The sequence below is a fragment of the Sapajus apella genome, unplaced genomic scaffold, assembly GCF_009761245.1.
Source record: "Sapajus apella isolate SASKATOON/1434 unplaced genomic scaffold, GSC_monkey_1.0 scaffold22, whole genome shotgun sequence".
Lineage (NCBI taxonomy): Eukaryota > Metazoa > Chordata > Mammalia > Primates > Cebidae > Sapajus > Sapajus apella.
The window spans coordinates 8,399,024-8,422,436 of NW_022436962.1; the positions used below are offsets into that span (position 1 = coordinate 8,399,024).

General features: G+C 47.6%; 1 protein-coding gene across 30 annotated transcripts in view; it reads left to right on the forward strand.

Annotated features, from left to right (window-relative positions):
* Positions 1-9,290: 9,290 nt before the first annotated feature.
* Positions 9,291-23,413, forward strand: part of NFASC (neurofascin) — a 203,540-nt gene continuing 189,417 nt past the window's right edge. For 16 of the 30 annotated variants that reach the window (XM_032288911.1, XM_032288918.1, XM_032288919.1 and 13 more), the window contains exon 1: positions 9,292-9,424. In XM_032288911.1, the coding sequence (XP_032144802.1) occupies positions 9,318-9,424 (107 nt within the window). In that variant the 5' untranslated portion in view covers positions 9,292-9,317. Of the gene's footprint in view, positions 9,425-23,413 lie in introns of all 30 variants that reach the window. The other 14 variants (XM_032288900.1, XM_032288912.1, XM_032288902.1 and 11 more) reach the window with 4 other exon arrangements.

A 23,413-nucleotide genomic window follows, 5' to 3' on the forward strand; every position in this document is an offset into this window, starting at 1 on the left:
GATGAGGAAGGTTTGGCCTTGCTGTCTCGGGGGTGGCAGAGGTGAGAGAAAATTCACATGTAAGTGGGCTCACGCAGTTGAAAGCCATGCTATTCAAGGGTCAGCTGAACAGGAACATCTCATTTTATTGTGCTTCATTTAATTGCACTTCCCAGATACTGGGAGGATGCCCTCTAGGACTTTCATAGCTGCAGAGGAAAAGTTAATGCTTGGCTTCAAAGCTTCAAAGGCGAACTCTGCTGTTATGAGCTAAGGCAGCTGGTTACTTGAAATGAAACCCAACACTCATGTGCCATTTTGAAAATTCTAGGACTCTTAATAATAATGCTAAATCTACTCTGCCTGTGTTCTATCAGTGGAACAGCAAAACCTGGATGACAGCACATCTGTTACAGCATGGTTTACTGAATGTGTGTGTGTGTGTGTGTGTGTGTGTGTGTGTGTGTGTGTGTGTAGGGAGGGCGGAGAGCAAGAGACAAAGAGAGAGAGGGAGTCTCACCCAGGCTGGAGTGCAGTGGCATGATCTCACTTCACTTCAGCTTTGACCTTCCGGGGCTCAACTGATCCTCCTACCTCAGCCTCCTGAGTAGCTAGAATTACAGGCACACACCACAACATCTGGCATTGTTTGTTTGTTTGTTTGTTTTTGTAGAGACAAGGTCTTGCTATATTGCCCAGGCTGGAGAGTTTACTGAATAGTTTAAGCCTATTGTGAGGCCAACAGCTGAGAAAAAAAATTCCTTTCAAAATATTATTGCTTATTGACAATAAACCTGGTCACCCAAGAGTTCTGCTGGAGATGTACAAGGAGATGAATGCTGTTTCCATGCTGCTAGCTCAATACCCATTCCATAACTCATGGATCCAGCAGTAGTGTTGACTTTTGAGTCTTACTATTTAAGAAATACGTTTTCTAAGGCTATAGCTGTCAAAAATAATGATTCTTCTCATGGACCTGGGTAAATTGAAAGCATTCTGGAAAGGATTTACCATTTTAGATGCCATTAAGAACACTCATGATTCATGGGAAGAGGGAAGAAGTTGGTTCTAAACCTAATGGATGACTTTGAGGGGTTGAAGACTTCAGTGGAGGAAGTAATTAATTGCAGACGTGGTGGAAATTGTGAGAGAACCAGAGTTAGAAATGGAGCCTGAAGATGTGATCGGATTGCTGTAATCTCTTGATCAAACTGAAACGAATGCGGGATTGCTTCGTATGAATGAGCAAGGAAAATGTTTTGTTTTGTTTTTTTCTTGAGACAGAGTCTCAGCTGTTGCCCAGGCTGGAGTGCAGTGGCACTCAGCTCACTGCAACCTCTGCCTCCCAGGCTCAAGCAATTCTGTGCCTCAGCCTCCCGAGTAGCAGGAACCACAGGCGCCTGCCACCACACCTGGCTAATTTTTGTATTTTTAGTACAGACAGGGTTTCACCATGTTGGCCAGGCTGGCCTCAACCTCCTGACCTCAAGTGATCTGCCCACCTCTGCCTCCCTGGGATTCCAGGTGTCAGCCATCAAACCTGGCAAAAGTGGTTTCTTGAGATGAAATCCACTCTTGGTGAAGATGCTGTGAACATTGTTGAAATGACAATAAAGGATTTAGATTATTACATAAACTTAGTTGATAACGCAGCATCAGGTTTTGAGAGGACCAACTCCAGTTTTGAAAGAACCTCTACTGTGGGTGAAATGCCGTCAAACAGCATTGCACGCTACTTTAGTAAAGTGATGAGGCAAACTTCATTGTTATTTTAAGAAACTGCCACGGCCATGTCAACTTTCAGCAATCACCACCCTGATGAGTGAGCAGCCATCAACACGAGGCAAGACCATACACCAGCAAAAGGATCACAACTCACTGAAGCCTCAGATGACTATTAGCCTCTCTTAACAACAAAGTATTTTTAAATTAAGGTCTGTACATAGTTTTTTTTGAATGTGCTATTGTACACTTGATAGACTATAGTATAGTGTAAATGTAACTTTTTTGGGGGGGATGGAGTATTGCCCAGGCACAGAGTGCAGTGGTGCGATCTCGGCTCACTGCAACCTCCATCTCCGGGGTTCAAGTAATGTTCTGTCTCAGCCTCCTGAGTACCTGGGATTACAGCCTGCCATCATGTCCAGCTAATTTTTGTATTTTTAGTAGAGACAGGGTTTCACCATCTTGGCCAGGCTGGTCTTGAACTCCTGACCTCGTGATCCGTCTGCGTTGGCCTCCCAAAGTGCAGGATTACAGGCATGAGCCACCATGCCTGTCCTAAACGTAACTTTTATAAGCAGTGGAAAACCAATAAATTTGTCTAACTTGCTTTATTGAAATATTCCCTTTATTGTGGTGGTCTGGAGCCAAACCTGCAATATCTCGGAGGTATGCCTGGTAGTTTTTGGTTAAAAGCACAGACTCTGAGGCTAGGCGCAGTGGCTCACACCTGGAATCCCAGCACTTTGGGAGAACAAGGCAGATGGATCACTTGAGATCAGAAGTTCAAGACAAGCCTGGCCAATATGGTGAAGCTCAGTCTCTACTAAAGGTACAAAAATTAGCTGGGCATGGTGGCACACGCGTGTAATTCCAGCTACTCAGAAGACTGAGGCAGGAGAAATGCTTGAACTCGGGAGGCAAAAGTTGTAGTGAACCGAGTTCATGCCACTGCATTCCAGCCTGGGCAACAGAGCAAGACTCCATCTCAAAACAAAACAAAACAAACGACAACAGCGACAAAAAAAAAAACAAACCAAAAACCAAAAAACAGCACAGACTCGGAACTATACCACGTTGGTTGAAACCCAGCTCTTCAGTTTGCCAGCTCGGAGACCTTGGGTAACACAGTTAACCTCCGTCTTTAGCCTAGGCTTTCTCATGACATTGTAGTAGTGATCCAATGTGTTTTATCTGTTATCAGGTTCTTAGAGATAGGCATACAGTAATCACTACTTGCCTTAGCTATTCTTATTTCAGTATAAAAATATATAAAATTACCTGCTAGCTAGATTATGAAACTTTCCCCATTCTATCCAAGTTCTCATTAAATCTGAGCAAAAGCTAGGATCCATGAAGATATTTCTTGTTCTAGAATCCTTGGTATAGCACTGATACCCCAGGCTGAAAGGCATGGAAGTAGAGAAAAGTTGGCCCCAGAGCAATCCCAGCCAAAGTCCCTGCAGCAGGGTGTTTGATACCAGCTGGACCGATGCTAAAACCCTTTTGTCTGGCCCAGGTCAACCTTGCGTGATCATAGGTTTCCATCTCTGACTGCTCCTGAACACAGGCCTGTTTGTCAGCCTTGGTACTGTCTCTGCTCATGTCGAGTTCAGTTTGGTAAACATTTACTGAGGAAGGGAATGTGGAAGGCAGGATAAAGGAAGTTGCCAAGCCAGGATATGTCCCAGGTAAAGCCACATCAGACCTTTGTCTGACTCACAGATACGTTGAGTGTAACTCCTCCACAGAATAGTCCTCCCTGAGGTGAAGAGAAGGGCTTTGTGCCCCTTGTAAGTCATCATTAGCCACTGCAACCTCCATCTATCTCAGAAAAAGGCAGGTCCTTCAGTGGGATCAGGGGTTCAGGGAGGGACACAGGTGGGACCCCTTTCCCGTTCGTTGCACCATTCACAGCAGCTGGGGAATGGGAGCACCAGCTCTAAAGTGGATAGGGCTGGGTCACTAGCAGTGTCTACGACATCTGGTTTCTACTTTTTAAAAACATGCATCATGCATCGTGTGGTTGCTATGGGAGTGGTGACACAGAAATTCTAAGCTGGAAGTGGCAATAACAACAGGGACACAGACATGTGACTGAGTGGCTCCAGGGCAATAATGTACCGGAACCAGCTTATGCCAGCCCACAGGAGCCGATGATTAAATTTTCAGGAACTTTGCAAGCCAGCTGTGAGAGAGAGCCATCGGGAAACATTAAATTACATAAACTTACAATCAAATAATTACATTGAAAGAAAAAGTAGAACTAACTCAAAGCTCATCATTTTCTAATGATTTTACTGTGTTTTACTATCATCTATGATCTTGAGGTTATTTATGTTCACAGTAGCTGTATGATGGAAATGTGATCTAATGGCCTCTCCTTCATTGCATTGAGTGACATCGTGTTGGCATCTTGAAATTGACCATGGTAGGAGAATTTACACCACAGAAATCAGAAAATGCTGCACCTTAGGGTAGCATTTTTCTTTCCAGTGAACCAGTTGTTAAATATTTACCAGGGCATCGCTGATTCAGATGGACTCATTCTCCCCGTAATATGCACCAACACACACAATAGCCGAATGCTTATCCATGGGGAGGTTCGTCCTGGGCAAGGATAGGTAAGCAGCTTTTGTTTGCTCTTGGAGTTTTTTAAAGATGAGTCTCAGTAAGAGAGGGGCTTTCTTTTTTCTTACTCCAACATCTTTGCAGGTAGGATTCACCTGGTCAGAGCACTTGGTTTGTATGAAACAGAGGGAATTTATGGTCCATGAAAATGTCTCAGGTACCTTTAATATTTTCCTGAAATGATGACTATTGATCAATTTGTTTAAAATGTTCTCTTGTGTCTGAAAGGATGTGGCACCACTTATTTTAGTCCCAGCTTCAATGAGGGGGTGAATGATGTGGACTTATTATAAGTCAGAAAGTGCCTAAGGAAGCATAAGGAAAATATCATTTACCCCAGCTCCTATCACCTAAGAACTGAAGGAGTGAGTCTATTTGGAGGCCTGAGAAGAAACAAGATTTAATTATGCTATGTTATTTATAAAGCTTAACAGAGAAATTCTTTGTTGCTAATGAAGTCTTAGAGGACCCTTAAAAGGAAACCTGCACAATTACATGTGAAACTGTGACAAATTTTGTATTTAGAAGCAGACACCACCCCATCTGCCACTGTCAGATCCACTCTCCCAGGTCTACCCAGAGGAGGTGGGAGGCAGGAAGGCCACCCACTTTGGGGCCTGGCCTCTCCCCATGAGCTCAGGTGCGCAGCTTGCAGACCTGAAATATAAAAGCTTATTTTAAACAGACAACTCCTCTTGCCCACTTCCCAGGGGGTCTGTGCTAATAAATTGGCATTAATAAGATAAACTAATTGGGGGTGTCCAGGCCCACAGGCTGGGTTCTCAGCTGCGACCTCCTGGCTCCATGCCCTACTCCGGCTGATCCTGACAGCCAGCAGAAATTGTGTTGAGGGTGGAGGCAGGGGCAGGACAGGAGTCCTGCAAGCTACTCTGCTTGCTTCTCTGCATCCTCATCCACCTGCCTTGCTAGAGCTCAGCATGACTGTCATTCTGCTCTTGTTCTTCCCCGTGATGGTGACACAGGATTGTTCCCCTGACCCCCTTTGCGGGCAAGAACTGGAGTGGCTTATTTCACTCAGCCTGCCAATGGCTACTCCTTGTGGAAGGGACCATGCGAGTGAGTGAGCGCAGGAAGCAGAGCGAAAGAATGCTAAAGCTGGCCGGTCGCTCCTCTCTGGTGGGAGCAAGCTCTGTGTGGGCCCTGCAGCCACATCCAAGTGTGTTACAACCAATGCTGTTTCAGCTCTGCTGTCCAGAGGTGGCCAAGTGCCAGCCAGCTCAGTGGAGGGTCAGGGTGGCAGCCCCTGCCCTCTTGGCACCCAAGTTCTTGTCCAGCATCCACGAAGAATCAGGTCACAGGAACTGTTTGAAAGGTGATAAATGCGGAAGACTTTAGTGAGCAGTGGGTGGCTCTCAGCGGAAAGAGAGGCTGGAAAGAGGATGGGAAGGTGATCTTTCTCTGAAGCCTGGCTGTCTCCAGCTGGGTCCCTCTCTGAAGCCACACCACCTGAAGCTGGCCATGTCTATCCAGAGTCTCTGATGCTCAGCTGCTTCTCTGCTCACCACTCAGCCGCTTATGTGGCTCTGCCAGCTGAAGCCTTTTATGGGCACAGGATAGGGGCGGGGCAGGCCAAAAAGGCAACATTTGGGTGGAAAAATGAGGTCAGCTATATCCACTTAGGGCCGCAGTTCCAGGCTTAAGGGTGGGGTTGAGCCGGGAGCCCAGCCCTTCTGTGTCAGCGGCAGAGTTTCTGTCCTTCTGCGCTTCTCACACAGTGGGTCGGCATAAGGGAGTGTTGTTCAGTGGGAGGGGGGCACACCCCGGAGGCGCTAAGATCTTTGTCCAACTCCCAACTCCACCACTAGCATCTACGGAGTTAGGAAGCAGTACCTGAGACCGTCCTTACTTCTTCTGATCAATTCCAAGTTCAAGCATTCTCAAGACCCCTCTTAGGTCAGTAATTTACTAGAAGGGCTCGTAGAACTCACTGAAAGCTTAGAGGCTCATAATGATGGTTTACTACATAAAAGGATACAGGTGAGAATTAGCCAAGAGAAGAGACAGGTCAAGCAAAGTCTGGAGGGTTTCATGTGCAGAGATCGCAGTTTGTTCTCTCTCGATGAAGCTGGGGACAGCACTAAAGTCTCCCAGGAACAACGTGTGACACTACGTGCAAAATATTGCTAATCAGGGAATTTATTCCAATCCTTAGTGTCCAGAGATTTTATTGGGTCTCAGTCATGTAGTCATGGCTGGCCATCCAAGGGGTTGACCTTAGTTTCTTGTCCCTCTGGGAGGTTGAGCTGATACATGCCCAAAGACCCCACTATCCATCATGGTCAGCATCGACTACCTGGTGTGGCCCAAGACCCCCAGGTAGATAAAGGCACTCTTATCAGGCAAGATAATCCAAGGACTTATAGATGACCTCCCAGAAGCCAAGGGCAAAAGTCAGATGTCTCTTGGGGCAAAGCTAATCCTGTACCACACCTCGTCTGTGTGATGCTGTACCCTTATTAACCTCACTGGGCATCTATTTTCTCATCAGTAGATTGGGGACAAGGATCCCCATCTCACTGGGGTTCCTGAGGGTTAAGTGACATAATATATATGAGAGGCCAAGAATATGAAAGTCTTCAACAAACATTGGTTCCCTCCTACTATGCTTAAGGGCCTCTGCACTCCTCTTCTAAACTAGCCCAGGGCATCATTCCCTCTCTCCTCTTCTTCCCACACTGTCTTCCAATTTGCTTTCCCTTTTCCCCCAGAAAAGGAAAATACCTTTCTTCCCTACGTGTCATCATTAACTTGCTTTTTAAAAAGCAAATGTGTGTGTTACCATTTTTAAAACTGTGCTATTGCATGGATTATTATAATGGGTTTAATCATTGCCCTCTTGATGAGCTGCACTGCATGTCCTTGTTCATATACATCTTTGTGGCTTGGGCCAGTGATTCTGCAGGCTGGATTCTTAGAGGCGGCATTGATGGGTCAAGGGCATATTTAAAGTCTTGATGGTACTGTAGTATTGCTCTCTCAAAAAGGCCATACCAAGTTTAACCTCCACCAATAAGCATGAATCTGCCTGTTCCCCCACGCTTCCTGGAGACCGGTGTGGAAGAGGATGGCTTCAAGGGCCTGAGACACATGCCAGGACTTCCTCTTGGTCTGAGCCTAGGATGAGGCAGGGCTCATGGAATTTCACTGGGAAGAATGAGACACTACAGAATGTGAAAATCCTGTGACTTGCCATTCACCAGGACAGAGGACACAGTGAGTGGGGTTTCGGGTCTGGGTTTGGCGGAGGAACTGGCTTGAAAGTCCATGCCTGCTGAGGGTTTCAGCCAGAACTAGAAGTGCAAACCCAGGAAATAAAAAGAAGCAGGAAAGCCAGATAAATGTCAGGAAAGAAGAAAAAAAAAAAAAGCAACTACTTTCTGCCCTCGGTCCTGAGCCAGTCTTTTCCTGATGCAGCAGCAGAACAGCCTGCAAAGTGCCCAGGGCTCCTCTTAGCCCCCAGAGTCCATCACCAGCAGGGGGTGCCCCTCCCTCGATCAGGACTTGCCTGCAGCTCTGGGACACCCAGGCCAAGGAAACACCTTCACCCTCAGAGCCTCTGGGCGTCTCCAGGCTCCCCTCAGGCCCAGACTTAATTTCTTTATACTAAGGCTATGAAACTTGAGTCCCAATTCAGTTTCAACCACCAAACTACTGTGTGATCTTCCATCTCTCTAGGCCTTCGTTTATTTGCTGTTTAAAAATAATGAAGAAAGGGAAGGGAAGGCTGGACAAAAATTAACATTTGTAAAGGCCATTTTGGTTCAGTGCCTTATCTCATTGATGCTCACTCTATCCCCATTTTACAGATGGGAAAAAGAAGACGTAAAGAGGTTAAGTGAACTACCCAAGTTCACCCTGCTGGTAAGCCAGGACTTTCTTGACAAATCCTGTGATCCTTCAACTTGACCACATTAGAAGATTCTAGTATTGGTGAAATCTAAAAATTTTAGGGCCCATCTTAAAATAGCAAAGTAGTTTTAACTAGGCACTCTCGGATGCATCTGGGCTTTGAATTATCACTTGGGCAGATTCCTTGGTTTTCTCATCTAGAATAAAAGACAGTGGTGCCAGGGTAGGAGCTATGAGCACAGAGGAAGGAATCCAACTAGCCCTTGAATGGGGCCACAGAGGGGTGCTGCTGGGGACTGTCGTTTTGGATGAGGAGCTGAACTAGAAGCTTCCAAGTGCTCTTCCAAGACTAAGATTCTGATTCCCTAACTGGGATCTTTCCACTGTTTCAGGTGATAACTCTGAGCCATGTCAGAGCTATTAGAGACCTTGGGCGACCACCCAACTTTTCATGGTTCAGTTGTGGAAACTGAGGTCCACAGAGAAATGTCTTGCTATCATGTTAGATAGTTCCCCAGCCAAGGCTGAAGCCTGAGTCCCCATAGGGCAGAGGAAATCTCTCATTTTTAAAGAAAGCCCCCCACTGTCAATAGTAGTTACAACCTCTCTCACATCCCGGATTCAGGGTCCAAGGACTTGCCAACCAACAAACGTTACTGGAGAGTTTGCTACAAACGAGTCTCTGAGCGAGGCCCTCAGAACACAAGCTGTCCGACTACTTCCTGCCCCCTAAAGTCACAGTCTACGGTGGAGGGGCAGACATGCTGGGCCTTCAGCGTACTTCCTCCTGTGTGCTTTGCACGTAGTAGCTGCTCAGCGAACGGAAACGGGGGAACTGGTTGTTACCTTCTCAAGGTGAGCCCGCTAAGAAAGCCCAGATGCGGGCTCAGGTGAAAAGAGAAAGGACGGTTTTTTTTTTTCCCAGCCTCGGCTCTGCCCACCGCTCCCCAGCGCGCCGGGCGGGTCGGCGTCCGGAGCATCCTCCCCTCCGCCCCTGTACCGGTCCCCGCTCTGCGGCCGCTCGGCACGCGGAGGGAGGGGCGCGGGGGCGCGCACGCAAGGTGTCGGGGGCGCGCCGGCCGCCCGGGGACGCGCACGGGCTGGTCTCTGCCCTAATGCGGCGGCTGGCGGCGAGAGGCGCTGCAGGGGACGCGGGGGAAGTGGTGGCGCCGGCAGCGGACGGCTGGGACAGCGCCCAGGCCCGTAGCCCGAGCCCTTGGAGGTAGGCGAGCGCGAACACTGGGGAGATGGGGGTGGAGGGTCATGGAAACCCACCTAGCGACACATCTTGTTCCCGCCCTCCTCTCTCTGTCTCCATCCCCTGACCTGTCCCCTTCCCCCTCCGTCCACCTGCCCATCCCTTCCCCTCTCCACACTGTCACCTGCCCCGAATCCATCCGATTCCGTCCGTACACCACCCCTTCCCCGTCCAGCTCCCAGTCCCCTGCCCAGCCCAGCACCCTTTCCATCTCGTTGGCCGCGTCCCCTCCCCCTTCCGACATCCTCAACCCTTTCCCTTTCCTCTCTGTCCCCGCCTCATCCGTGAGCCCTGGCTGCCCTTGTGCTTCTGTTTACCTCAACACCCCACTTTGGATGACCCCATGCCTCTGTTTTTCCTACCGTACACCTCAGCCCCTTCTTGCCCTCCCCTATTCTCTTCCCTCTCATGCCCCTACCAGTTCGTGGCCTGTCTCTCCATTCGCTCCCTCAGTTTCTGTCCTCCCCCAGCTCCCCTGCGCTCGCCCTGTCCCAGCCTCTTCCCAGCTGCCTTTTGGTGTCCTCTCGCATCACAGCCCCTCTCAGGAACCCCGCCTTCTCCTCCTTGGCTGTTAGCTGGCCTGCCACCCGTCACCTTCCCCGCTGCCCTTCCTGGTGCTGTGTGGAGTCACACAGCCTGTATCCAGCCCTCCCTCCCTGGCCCCTGGACCCTCCTTCCCTGCGTGGGGATCTCGGTTGTGGAATATAACCCCGTTCTGCATGTTTAATCCTATTTGTGGCTTGGGGAAGAAGAATGCTGGGGGTTAGTAGGCCTCTCTCTTATGTTTCTCTCCAGCCTTGCAGCCACCCCGCTTCTCTAGCTGTTCAGGTTTGTTTCCTAGATGGAGTGGGGTGGGGGTGCTGGCATTGGGAAACTAGGATGGGGAAGGGGTAGGGTCCAGGGAATTGACTGAGCAGGCTCCTCCTGGGGCTTGGCCTGAGCCCTGATGTAAAGGCCTGGATGAGGAGCTCTGCTGGGCGGCTGGAGAATTTTGGATTTTAGAGAAGATTCTCCTTCAGCCTCCAAGTCAGCACTTTGGCAACTGGAGCTGTCATGAGCGTGGTCCATCGGCTAGGCCGAGAGTGGGCAGAGTGCTGAATCACCTAGAATCTGGTCCCCGTGGCAACCCCCAGCCTGTCCTGAGCCAGGTTCTGCTCCTGACTCCATCCTTGGCATTTTGGCATGGTGTGTGTGTGTGTGCGTGCATGCGTGCGTGCGTGTGTGTGTGTTTTGAGCAGAGATGGCTCCTCCTTCAGTGAGGGGGAGAGGACGACAATACCCCTTTTCTGCCTGCCTGTGTCCCTGGCATGAGGGCCTAGTGTGTCTCATCTACCCTTGGAAATGTGCTGATCCTTGCTGGGCCTCAATCAAATCTCCAGCAAGGCAAGGACAGGCCACAGGGCTTTGAGATCTGGTTGGACAGGAGTTTAATTGTTTGTGTGGAGCCAACGACAAGCTGAGAGCTCACAGAACTTAAAGCAATAGGAGAAGCCCAGGGAAAATGTGTGTGCAAGAGTGGAAGCCTCTGGGGATAGGGACCATGCCAGCTGTGGGGTGGGAGCAGCGAGAGGAAGGCAAGCAGAGATCTATCCTTCTTCTGGTACGGGAAGGGTTGGACGTGATGGAATTGTATTGCAGGAAGAGTTGAAGGAGGTGAGGGGCCCGCTGCGCAGCTAATACAGTTCACCTTTTGTCTTGATTGAGCTGGCACTTTGGTGGCACTTTGTCTCTGGATTCAACTGAAGGTGTGTTTTGTGTGTGTGTGTTGTGTGTGTGTTCGTGTGTGTGTGTGTGTTGTGTGATGTGTGTGGAGAGAGAGAGAATGATGCCAATAAGGAAAGAGACTCGCTCCCACTTACCCCAGAAATTGTGGTTGCCACTGTGAAACGGAATGGCAGCCTGATTCCTGTCTTGGGGCCTCAGACAAAACCCAGAGGTTTAAATTGAGGCGTTAAGGGCAAACTGCAGACAGACCTTGTCCATTCTCTGTGAGGCTCTCTCACTTTAGGAATCCAAGTGGTTGGACTCCTTCAGCTCCTGTGCGGTAAACTCTGAATGGGGCTTAGGCAATGCCCGGCAAGGGGTGTGCAGTTGGGGGGAAATGGCTGCCCCTTGCTTTGTCACCCTTCTCCATCCCCTCTCCAGCGTGAGTGGGGGTGGGGCTGGAAGCTTCCCCTGGCATCAGTGCCTCAGGGCTGCCAGCTTTTCCTGGTACAGGGAGGAAGCATCACTTGCAGCCGTTGTTGAGAGCTGATTGGATTAAGGTTCTGATGTTGAAATGCTTGATTGGAGCTCAGGTTAAGTGGGGGTTTCTGATAACAATGTACATATTTCCCAGCTTTGTGCAATGCGTCTCACTCCTCACCCCCTTGTTTGGCATCACAAAGACTATGGAGAAATAAACCAAGGCACTCGGAGGGAGCAGCCAGCTCCCCAGAGAGCTGGAGCAAGACCTTCCAATTGTGCCTAGCCAGGCCCCTGCAGGCTGAACTGGCTGCGCTTACAAGGGCTGGTTCTTTCAGGCACACATTGAGGAGGTGGCTAAGAGCTGGGGGTGGAGTTCTGGCTTTGCATTTCTGTGGGGGGTGGGCCAGAGGAGGGTCTGATTTCTGCAGTGAGTGAGGGACGGGATGCCAAGGCTCTGATCACTCTGTTGCAACTCGTTTCCTACCTCTGGCTCCACTCTTCTCCCTCAGGCTTTTTTGGAGGCCAGAGGCATCCTGAGATCTTCAAGACCATGCAGGAGTTGGGGAGTGAGAATCATCCCTTTGTCTTCGGAAAAAGAAATTCTTAGGAAATCGGAGAGGGAGAAGCAGAGAAATTCAGTTTTCAGTCTGATTAGCTGGGGTGATGTTTGGAGTGGGGAGGAGAGAAGTGAGACGAACGCAAGGCCAGTTTCATATTCACTCTCATTTAACAAAGATCCAGTAAGCCCTATAGTGTGCTGCTCTGCTAGGTGCCGAGATCGTAGCGATGAAAAGCAAACCAGGGTCCAATCTCTCCAAGCTCCCCGGTAATGGAGGAGGAAGACAGGTGATCAGACAAATGACAGAGATAAGCTTGGACGAGAGCATCCGGATGGGGTGTCGTGCAGCTGGATCTTTAATTCTGGTGGTATCGGCACCCTGTCCTCCACAGCTATGAAGAGGGCTTGGTTGTTGCTATCCAGAATGGTAGCTCAGGGATGACCTGAGTTGACTGCCAGGAAAAGGGTAGGGGGTGAGGTGAGGTTCAAGGTGCTGTCACATCCCTAGCTGGAAGGGCTAGAGGGGGGATGCTCCGTGTGCAGTTGAACCCAGCTAGATGCGGCTACAACCTGGTAGGGGAATACCCACAGGGAGCTTTGCGATGAGGTCGAGGCTGCTTACCTCTCCCAATCCCATCTTCTAAGCTCTTTAGGGGTAAAGTGTGGCTGGATATGCTTAGAATGTCAGTGAGTCAGTGGCAAGAGCCTCTGGGAGCTACCTGTGTGTAGGGGAGACGCACAGGAATGTGCTCAGAAGCAAGGCAGGGAAAAATACTGTGAGCCCTGCTGTGTGTGAAAGAGTTTCGGGTTATGGGGAGGTCAGAGTCAGGTGGGAGTCATGGTTGGTGAGCAGGAGAGGTCCTTAGAAGCTACACACTTGACCACAAGTTCCCACAAATATCCATAGCTGAACTGGGAAAATAGCCTAAGGAGAGAAACTCTCAGTTTCATCTTTCTGAGTAGCCCCTCTTTTCCCCACACGCCCAGTTTTGTTCATTTCATTCATGTGTCCTGAGCCTTTGAATTTGGAGACACAGAAATGAAACCAAATTAGAACTGGGCACAAGAACTGCTATAACTGAGGTTACATGAATTCCTGGCATTGTAGGAGCATGGCTGAGGGGTCATAGAGGGCAGTAGGACCTGGAGTGATTGCACCAAACTGTCTGGATAGACCCCTGCCTTGGCTTGAACAAGTTGATACCCTGGGAGCTCATGACTGTGCGGGGTGCTTGAGTAGCTCCTGCAGCTTTGCTGACCAAGGCATTGGTTAGACTGTGCCAGCTTGAGAACTCTCAGGCCACCCTTTTTTCATTAGGTCTGGAGGCAAGCCAGAAAAAATAAAAGTGGTATATTAACAATAGTCATCATTATCGAGTTCTTTCTATGTGCTAGGCACCCTACTCTGTGCTTTCTATGTATCGTTTCGTTAAATCCTCAAAGGGTTAACCCTACAAATGAGATATTGTTAGGAGCCTGGTTTTACAGAAGTGACAGATTCAGAGAGACAGTTACTTGTTGAAGATTACAGAACAGGTGAGTTGCAGAGCTAGAATCTAAACCTTTATTTGTTTGACTTCAAAGCCTATGCTCCCCTTTCATATGTTGTACTGAGCCCCACCTCCCACCCCACCCCCCAACCCCAGGTGGAAAAATAAAAAACTAGGATGTTTTATCAACATGCACAAGGCTTTCTAGGAAAATCTGTCAGAAGGGCTCAGTTAGAAGGCATTTTTGAGTGCCTCACTTTCTTCTGAAAGATAAAGAAATGTGGTTCCTGCTTTCAAATAGGAGAAATAAGACTGAGACATGTAAAACACCTTGAGAACAAGATAATACAGGATCTACTTAAATCTTCATTGGTGCCTCAGATCCTGGACAGGAAAATTTCAAAGAAAAGCATGATCTGTTTGTTGGATCAGGTTGTTGGAGTCAGGGAGGTGACATGGCGCAGTAGAAACGGTTTAGCCTTTGCGACCAGACAGATCTACGATCAGACCCTGCTTCTTCCACTTGCTAGCTGCATAGCGGCAGCTCATCTGCAAAATGGGGATATTAATATGAACCCTGCAGGGCTATTACAGAGATTAAATGTGAGAGGATGGTGAAAAGCCCAATGTAATACCTTCCTGGTAGTAACTATTCATCAGATGCTAACTGCTGTACACAGAGGCAGTGGGAATGGGACTGAGCCTTGAGGAATTGGCAGAATTTGGATACGGAAGAGAAGCAGAGGGTATTCTAGATGCAGGAACCATCAGGTATCTAAGCAAAAACCTGGGTTCAGATTCTCTGGGAAAGAGGTGGCCTGCCTCATCCTGCCTGTTCTCCCTTACCCTCACCCCACCTTCTCCCTGATCCATGCAGGAAAGTCTTGCAGGAAATGGATGTCATCGTGAAAGGCATGAGGGGCTTTCAACTTCTGGCCCCACTGTTAATCTAAGTGGATTTCTTTCTCTGTAAAATTAGAAGATTGCCGCAAGTTCCTGTCCCAAAGCCCATGTTTCTGGGATTTATGTCGTTGATTAACTTATTGTCCTGGCTTTCCTCTCCCACGTGCAGTGCCATGAAAAAGCTGGAGTGCCTGGGGCGTGGTGGGGTCATCCCCTCATACCCCTATCGTCCCCTTCCGGCTCCTGCTGCTCTCTTCCTCCAGGAAGCAGCTGTCTTAGCATCTGCCTTCTCCTCCTTCACCTGCTCCTCCTCACTCCTCCCCTCCCAGGCTGGCCCAGCCCCTCCTAAAAGGCCTCCTTGGCAGCCCCCGTTATTATGATGCTAATCATGTTGTTAATTTTTTTGAGATCCAGAAAGAAAGCCCCAATCTGTTCTAATGAATTTAATTAGAGAGGGGCTTGGAGAGCTTCAGAACCTCTTACCAGGATCACAATAAACAGAGTTAACGAGATAAACAGCCTGGGATCAGCCGCTCAGGGGTTGGAAGGAAGGATTTCCCAGTCAGCCCTAGAATAAGGAAGTCCTTGGCACCCAGAGTTGGAGGAAGGCTGCGTGGACTGTGGTCCTCCAAGTGGGCTCCCTTTTGGCCTATTTCTGCCTGCCCCACCCAGCCCCACGTACTTAACTTCAGACCAAGTTCTGACTTTAGGTGGCAGATGAACCACCTAAGAAGGCCTAATTATTCTCATCATCATCACCAAGCACCTGGCATTTGGGTCAGGAGGACCACATCATCTTCTGGAGCAACGTGGAGGCTTATGAGACCCTGTCTCCTGCCCTATAGGTAGGTGGTAAGAGATATATGTTCAAATATAAGCAATATTTGCTAATTGCAGAAAGTAAGTACTAGAAAGCCGACAGAAGATTAGATTGGGCTTGGGTGATCTGGAAAAGCCTCTTGCAAGAGGAACTACTTGAGGTGGGTCTTTTTTGTTTGTTTTTAGATGGAGTCTTGCTTTGTCACCCAGGCAGGAGTGCAGTGGCACGATCTTGGCTCACTGCAATCTCTGCCTCCCAGTTCAAGCAATTCTCCTGCCTCAGCATCTCAAGTAGCTAGGACTACAGGCATGCACCACCACACCCTGCTAATTTTTGTATTATTAGTAGAGATGGGGTTTCACCATTTTGGCCAGGCTGGTCTTGAACTCCTGACCTCAAGTGATCCCCCTGCCTTGGCCTCCCAAATTGCTGGGATTACAGGCCTGAGCCACCGTGCCCAGCTGGTGGATCTTGAGATATCAAGACTTGAAGACTTTCTCTAAGGCTACTGGAGACAAAGCAGGTGCAAAGGCAGTACTATGCAGAGGATCTTTGATTCCTGAAGATGAATGGCACATCTTGGGTGGTGGGTGCATGTAATTCAGTAGTGAGGGATGTGGCTGGAGCAGTATATGGAGACAAAATCATGGAGAACCCTGAGTGCTAGAGTCTTTACTCTTCTAATCTGGTTGCACTTCCGTCTCCTTGCTTTGCTTCTCTGAGCACACAGGATGCCCAGCTCTGGGAAAGGCCTCCTGGGATGGGAGAATTCTGGTCTTCATGCTGAGCCAGCCTTCCTGGATCCAGTTTAGGCTAACTGGAGTGGATTTACCAGATGCTAAGTTTTGTTCTCAGATCTTGTGATTTTTCTGGGATGAGAGTGAATAGCTGGCAGAGCGATTCCAAGAACTTTTCCCAGTGATGAGAATTCCCTTTTTCTTTACTGATGCTGGCCAATTTGCTTTGGCAGTAGCATTTTAAACAACTGTTTGGTGAAAGCTTCAATTTCAGGGTCAGTGAATTTCATCGCTCTTCTCTTCATATTACTAAGAATTCTCTGAGTTGTGTATTTGGATATGTGTATGTAGGTGTGTCTCTCTGTGTGTGGTGCCTATGTTAGTAGAATTATTCCAACTAGATCTGGTTCTAGTTTTATATTTATTTGCAATGTAAAAGTTATTAAATATTTCTAGGCTTTTGTTCTTGTTCAAAGGTGGAAGAGTCTTCCCTATATTTTACTGTGTGTTGACCATAAGCCAAATTCTTTGAGAATAACAGAATGTTAATTATGAGGAGGTATTATAGCTGTCTGTCATTTTGACAGGAGGTGTAATACCGAGGTTAAAATTTAAGCCCGTCTCCCTGCTGCCTGATTCTTGGAACATCTTGATTTGTGAGACCAGCCAGAGTTTTATTTATGGGCACCACCAGTGTTTACACTTCTTCTTACTTGTCCTAGTCTGTTTGGGCTTGTGTGTAATTAGTAAATGAAGTTAGTACAAAGCTGTCAGGTATTGGCTGACCTATGTGAGAGAAATTTATATGCAAGACATTGTTGTCACTGCCATTGTTATAATCCCCATTGTGTGGTATTTTTCCACATGTTGGAGGTGAATGCCTTTATGGAGGAAAGTGCCTCTGAGGCCATAGTTGATTTTCCTATGCTGACGTAGGTAAGGACAGAAACTAGATCTCTTTCTGATTATCATCACACACTGAGTGGAACTGAAGCCTTTGTCGTTCACATAGGGAGCTAAACCAGGATTCTCTTGCTGACATCAGCCCTGGGATGTGCCCTGGTTTTGTTTTTATAAGATGTTCATTGCATCTGCAGTTATTATTTGAAGACCCTGCTATGTGCATTGTACTCTTCTACGTGGAAACTTGCTCTGAGAGAATCCTCAACTCACAGGATGTTAGAAATGTTTTAGTTCAAGATAGTTATTTTACTAATCAAGAAATGAAGACTCAGAAGTGTGGCATGACTGACTTGCGGCTACATGACTGGTTGCTGGCAAAAGCTAGTCCTGGCAAAACCCACATATGAACTTGGTAATGATACAAGATGATTGATAGGTAATTAAGTTTCTAAAGCATGATCTAAACTAGAAGTGCTTTGGGGTGTCAGAGAACAGAGGAAATCATGTAGATTAAAGTCTTTGGGGAAGAATCTGAAGAGGGGCTGGCTTGGGCCTTTAGAGACAGGTAGGACCTGAATAGGCAAAGATAAGGAAATGGCATTTCTTGCGGGAAAAGGAGTGCCCACTCAAAGGGTTAGAAGAGGGAAACATCTAGTGTGGTCAGGCATGGCGAGTTAGCCAGGCTGGAGCAGTGGAAGCGGCAGTCTGGGGCCAGACTGTAGCAGATAGCAGACCTTGGCTTGCTAACTGAGGAGCGACTTTTTTGGAGTTGATGAGGAGTATTTGAAGCTTCATAGCTGAACACACTCTTGCTCTGAAGACAACAAGATTGTGGTGTTAGAAGAAGTGGATGGGAACTCCCTTCCAGGCACCTGATGGTTTCTGAGGGAATAGTTCCTTCTAAAGGGGTGTTTGGGGAAGAGGGAGTGCTGAAACACGCTGGGAAGGAGCTTGTCGCTGTCCAGAGTGCTGACCTGAACTGCGTGATTCTTCTCCTTAGTGATGCAGGGTTGGAAAGTAAAGCCAGGGAATGCTTAGAACCAGCTAAGGGGATCTGGAGAATGATTCTGGCCAGGACTAGGCAGTATGTGGGCTTTTTGTCAGTAAACTAGTTACAGTATCTGACTTCATAGTCTGTGATGAAAGCGAAGGTATGGAGAGACTGTGTGTCCACGTATACATCCTAAGATGAACCAATTTGCAGCCCTGTAAGTTTTGTCTTAGAATTTTTGTGTTTACATGAGAATCGCAGCACATTGCTGCTTTCATTATGAAAATGCACACCCTGTATTGAGCATTCCACAGAACACCTAAAACCTCTCCAACAAACCAGGGGAGAACAGCAGAACTTGACAGAATACCCTACTCGTTACTTCAAACAAAACATCTAAATGCTTTATATTAGTGCTTCCCAATAGAACTTTCTTTAATGATGGAAATGTTCTGTATCTGCACAATTTAATATAGTACCCACTGATTATATGAGCACTTGAAATGTGGCTAATATGACTGAAGAATTGAATTTTGAATTAAATTAAATTTAAATAGCTACATGTGGCTACTGGCTACTGTATTAGACTGCACAGCTCTATAGAGTCAGCGTCTTTGGCCTTTGCCACTTACCTCTTCTTACTACCTAAGCCTCTTTGACTTAGAGTAAAGTGGACTTTTGAGTGAGAGTAAGTTTGACAAATTGTTGGAGAAAGACTCATGCTGAATTCAAACCGAAGTCTGTGTCTGGCTGTGAGTTTTGCCCTGACTTTCTTGTTTTCAAAATAAGAACAACCATACATGATGCCCTGCAAGTTTTCCATTCAAAGGCAGAGAGAAGGCTTCTTGGATTCTGGCTGTGGTCTCAGGGACCTGATCCAAGACTTTCTGGAGCCTGGAATGGGCAAGCTATGCAGTATTTATGGCTCTGGAAACCTGGCTGTGGAGTGAGGTGGGGTACGAATAAAGTGCTGTTGTGTCAGATGTTTGCAGGCATCTCAGCAGAGAAAGGTTCCCAGTCCTGATCCATCTCCCATTCCAACTCTATGTATCTTTACAGTCATCCTGTTTATCTAGTACAGTGGACATGGATGTAGTATATAGGATGGGGGTATGGGTGAGGGTTTTTTTCTGTTTTGTTTTGTTTTGTTTTTCTGAGCCCTTTTTGCCCCAAGGAAGAGTGAGTGTTAGAAGTGCCAAAGGGTGATAAATGCTTACAAATTCCAAGCAAGAGATAAGTAATAATAATCTGTCAAAAGACTATAGCAGAAAATCTCCATGGTATTGGCACATGCCAGCCTCCATAGGTCTGCCTAACCTTACCATAAACATGCTTGATTTCCTGTGCCTCTGGTCTTAGGCTTGCTATGTATAAGTCTGATTTCCTAAACCAGAGTGCATGCTTTTTGAAGACATTTCTTATTGTCTTCTTGTTTTCTCCCATAGAATCTCAATGTGCTGGTAGTAATCCCTGATACATGCCTGTTTGTGAGTCACTCTTTGTTAGCATGGAGTGCTTTGTTTGACCCCTAGAAAATGTGTGCACACGAATACAAATAATATTTATTGAGCCCCTGCTGGGCATAAGTCTCTGTGCTCAGTACTGTGGGCAGTGACAAAGGAGGAGCTGAAGATGGTCGCTCCCAGTCTAATGGGAGAGCAAAGGCAGGCACATGTGAAGAAATCACACACACACACACACACACACACTGACAGGGAGAAACAAAGACAAAAGCAGTCGCAGGGATCCAGAGCTGCAGGTGGGGTGCAGGGTGCTGGAGGGACCAGATTACATGCGTCTCCCTGTCTGGCCTCTCAAGGATTCCCTCCTTCATGACGGAATGGCTTAGCTGGTACCAGCCACCTCCATGCCTGCAGTGACAGAGCTGCCTTTGTGGTTGGTCAGGCAGCTTGCTCTCTCACTGGGCTGTATGGAGGCAGGGCTGTCCTGAGCTCACCTCTCCTCTTCTGTGGTGAAGAGCACTTAGAAGGGGGTAGGGGCAGTGGGGAAGAGGGCTGTGGAAGGGGAATAAACCCTTTTTCTTTTTGTCACTTAAGTGGTGACAGAGGTCTTGCTCTCAGACTTCCTTTTAGTCACAGAAGGGATTTGTTGGATTTCCATCAGCTCTGGCCATGGAGCCCCATGATGCAGGCCCAGGTGCAGCTCTGGAGGAGCAAGAGAAGCTGAGCTTGGTGATGTGGTTTCCCATGGTCACCCAGGCCCCTGGATCTACTCTCTCGGGGTGTGCCCTGCCTGGTGGGGAGTGGGTGGGCTGCATATCCCAGCTGTGGCTAGGGAGGGACTTTTCTAGCTGATTCGCCGGGAGGAGTCTGACCCTCACCACCCTCTACATAGTGCTTTTCAGTCCTCCACATGCACACACATCACCTAGGATCTTGTTAAAATGTAGATTCAGAATCAGCAGGTCTGGATTGGGCTTGAGATTCTGCATTCCCAACAAACTCCTAGGTAATGCGAGTACTGCCAGTCTTTAAACTGCGCTTTGATGGACAAGGCCCTACGCACGGGTTCTCAACCCTGCCAACATGGTGACATCACCTGGGGAGATTTTACAATATGCTGATACCTAAGACCCGACCTGTACCAAATAAATTGCAATCTCTGAGGGTTGGGTCTAGGCACTGGGATATTGTAAAGGCCCTCCAGGTAATTCTATTATATAGCCCTGTCTGAGAACCACTGGACAGTTTTTCTACCCCCTCTGCTGTACTTTTCACCTGGCTATAACTTCCTTACACCAAGAGACTTACAATAAGTGGCTTGAGATCAGAGAATGTCTTACAGCACATTACTAACACCTGCGCCATGATAGTAGTAGTTATCTGATGTGAGGGTGGTTAGATCAGTTGATTGATAACTGATAACAATTATCAATTGATAATTGATGATAACAACATGAGGCTAAGGGCTCTGTCACTTGGTGCCACAATTACCACCTGCGCTGACGGCCCTGGCCACCACTCCTGTAGATGCACCATCATCCATGAAGGGTCAAAGAATGTGGCTAGGCTTAGAGCAGGCTAGTTCTACTCTTGGAATAACGACTCTCAGTGGGTGTCCAGTGCCTGGAACTAAGTCAACATTCGGTAAATATATACCAAATAGATGATTATTTTGGCAGCAGAAAGGAGACTGAATTAGGGATCAGAAGACCGGGGCTAAAGTGACTATCATAAACTGTTCAACCCTTCTTAGCTTTCATTTTCTCAGTTGTAAAAAATGATGATTCTAACGCCCACTTAATAGAGTGATTTTAAGTTTTAATTGTAGAGAAGGGGTCCTGTAAATGCTAGTGTTGTACAGATAAGTGGTTGTATAAGAAATTCATTTTCAAAGTGGCAGGGCTAAGCTATAATGTTAACCCCCTGACTCATGTCCTAACAGACCCTCTGGGGTCTCACTGTGTGTGCCTCCATCTAGAGAACAGCAAGAGAACTATGGGACATGCAATTGACTGGCACCTACTCTGTATCAGTGACTGTGCTAGATGCTTGACTTTGTCATCTTATTGACTCATCGCAACCCTGATTGGACGTAATTATTCCCATTACACTGAGAAAATGGAAGCTCGGATGGGGAACCACCTTGCCCCGCGTAGCACATTGTTGTGTCTGATTCCAAAGTCTCCTAATCCCAGCTCATCAGGAAACTCTGGGTTCCAGCATAGGTTGAAGGTCCCTTTGTTTGAGAAGCCTCCTTCTTTGGGTGTTGCTTGTATTCATTAGTGAGATAAGAGTCTGAGCATCACAGAGACTCCAGTCTTCCATTAGGGAATATTAGGATCTGACAGCACGGAAGCTTTGTGAGTCTTGGCGGACACCATACCATAAAGCCACTGTTCAGTGCTCTTGAGGCCCTGAGACTGAGACTGTGACATATTCCCTATAGAAGAATCGCCACCTGTTACCACTGTCCCCTCTCTGCTTGACAGAGCCATTGAATCCAGCATTGGACTGTTTTGCTTACAGGGTTACTTTTGATTGTGGCACTAAAAGAAAATGGGGACATACAAGGGGGACAACCTTATGAGTCTCCCCTAACCATCTTACTTCCAGGTGTGATGTCAACAGAATGTTTGTATCACCCAGTGCCAGTTCTCCCATCCTGAGGGGTTCGTGACTCCTCTCCTCCAGTAGGTTTAGCACTGAGAGGAGGCCTGATGTCTGCTCTCCTCCTGTCCACCCCTTTGGCTTCTAAAGTGGTGCTACCGCATGTTCTCACTCATAGGCGGGTGTTGAACAATGAGAACACATGGACACAGGGAGGGGAGCACTACACACTGGGGTCAGTTGGGGGAAAATAGGGGAGGGATGGCAGGGGGTGGGGAGTTGGGGAGAGATAGCAAGGGGAGAGATGCCAGATGTAGGTGATGGGGAGGAAGGCAGCAAATCACACTGCCACGTGTGTGCCTATGCAACAATCTTGCATGTTCTTCACATGTACCCCAAAACCTAAAATGCAATAAAATAAATAAATGGAAAAAAAAATAAATAAAGTGGTGCTATTGCAAAGGTACGTCCTGGCAGAAGTCACCCTAGCTTAGCTCTTCAGTAAAAGAAAACAGGGAGGGCTGATTTGCATGGTCTGACCAGTTAGCGGGTGGAGCTCCAGTCCAAGTGCCTATTTATGTATACCTGGAGTAAATCTTTATCTCAAGATCTTATAGGGTATTTGCTGAGGCTAACTGAACCCACACTGAAAAGAAAACAAGATATAGCTCACCAGACTGGGAACTCAAGTCTGACTACCTAGGAGCTGCAAACATGCAGTGGGCTTCCAATATCCATTTCTAACGCTCTTCACTGACTAACCATATCTGCTCCACATTTGTTCTCTTGTAATCTTCTAATTTGGCTGATTATTATATTGTATATTTCATGATATCCTGTTCTGGGATATTGGTTTCTTGTATCAAGGCCAGTTTCACACCACCCAGAACTTTCTTAAGCTTTGTTTATGAATTGTTCAAAGCTTACTTAAAGTACAGAGGGTTTAACCATTGTGTTGCTTCGATTTGTTCTCTGCTAAGTCCCTGTTTTAACACTGCGGTTTTCTCCTCCTCCTTTCTTTTTGAGTGTCCCTAGAGTTTTCTCTTTCTGAAAACTCTTTTTTTTTCCCCATTTTTGAGTGTACATGGTCAGTATGTTGCCCCTCTGGTTGGAATAGAGACTTCCAGTTAGGCCTGGGCCAAAAACAAATCCCCTGTCGCCCAGAAGCCTGGCCCATTCTGTGTAACACCATTAAATGCTTCATCTGACCACAGAGGTCTGGGGTTTTAATGCTTAATCTTTTTATTCCCACTGACCTGTGGTTATTCCAGCACAACCTGTCTTTGTATTTTA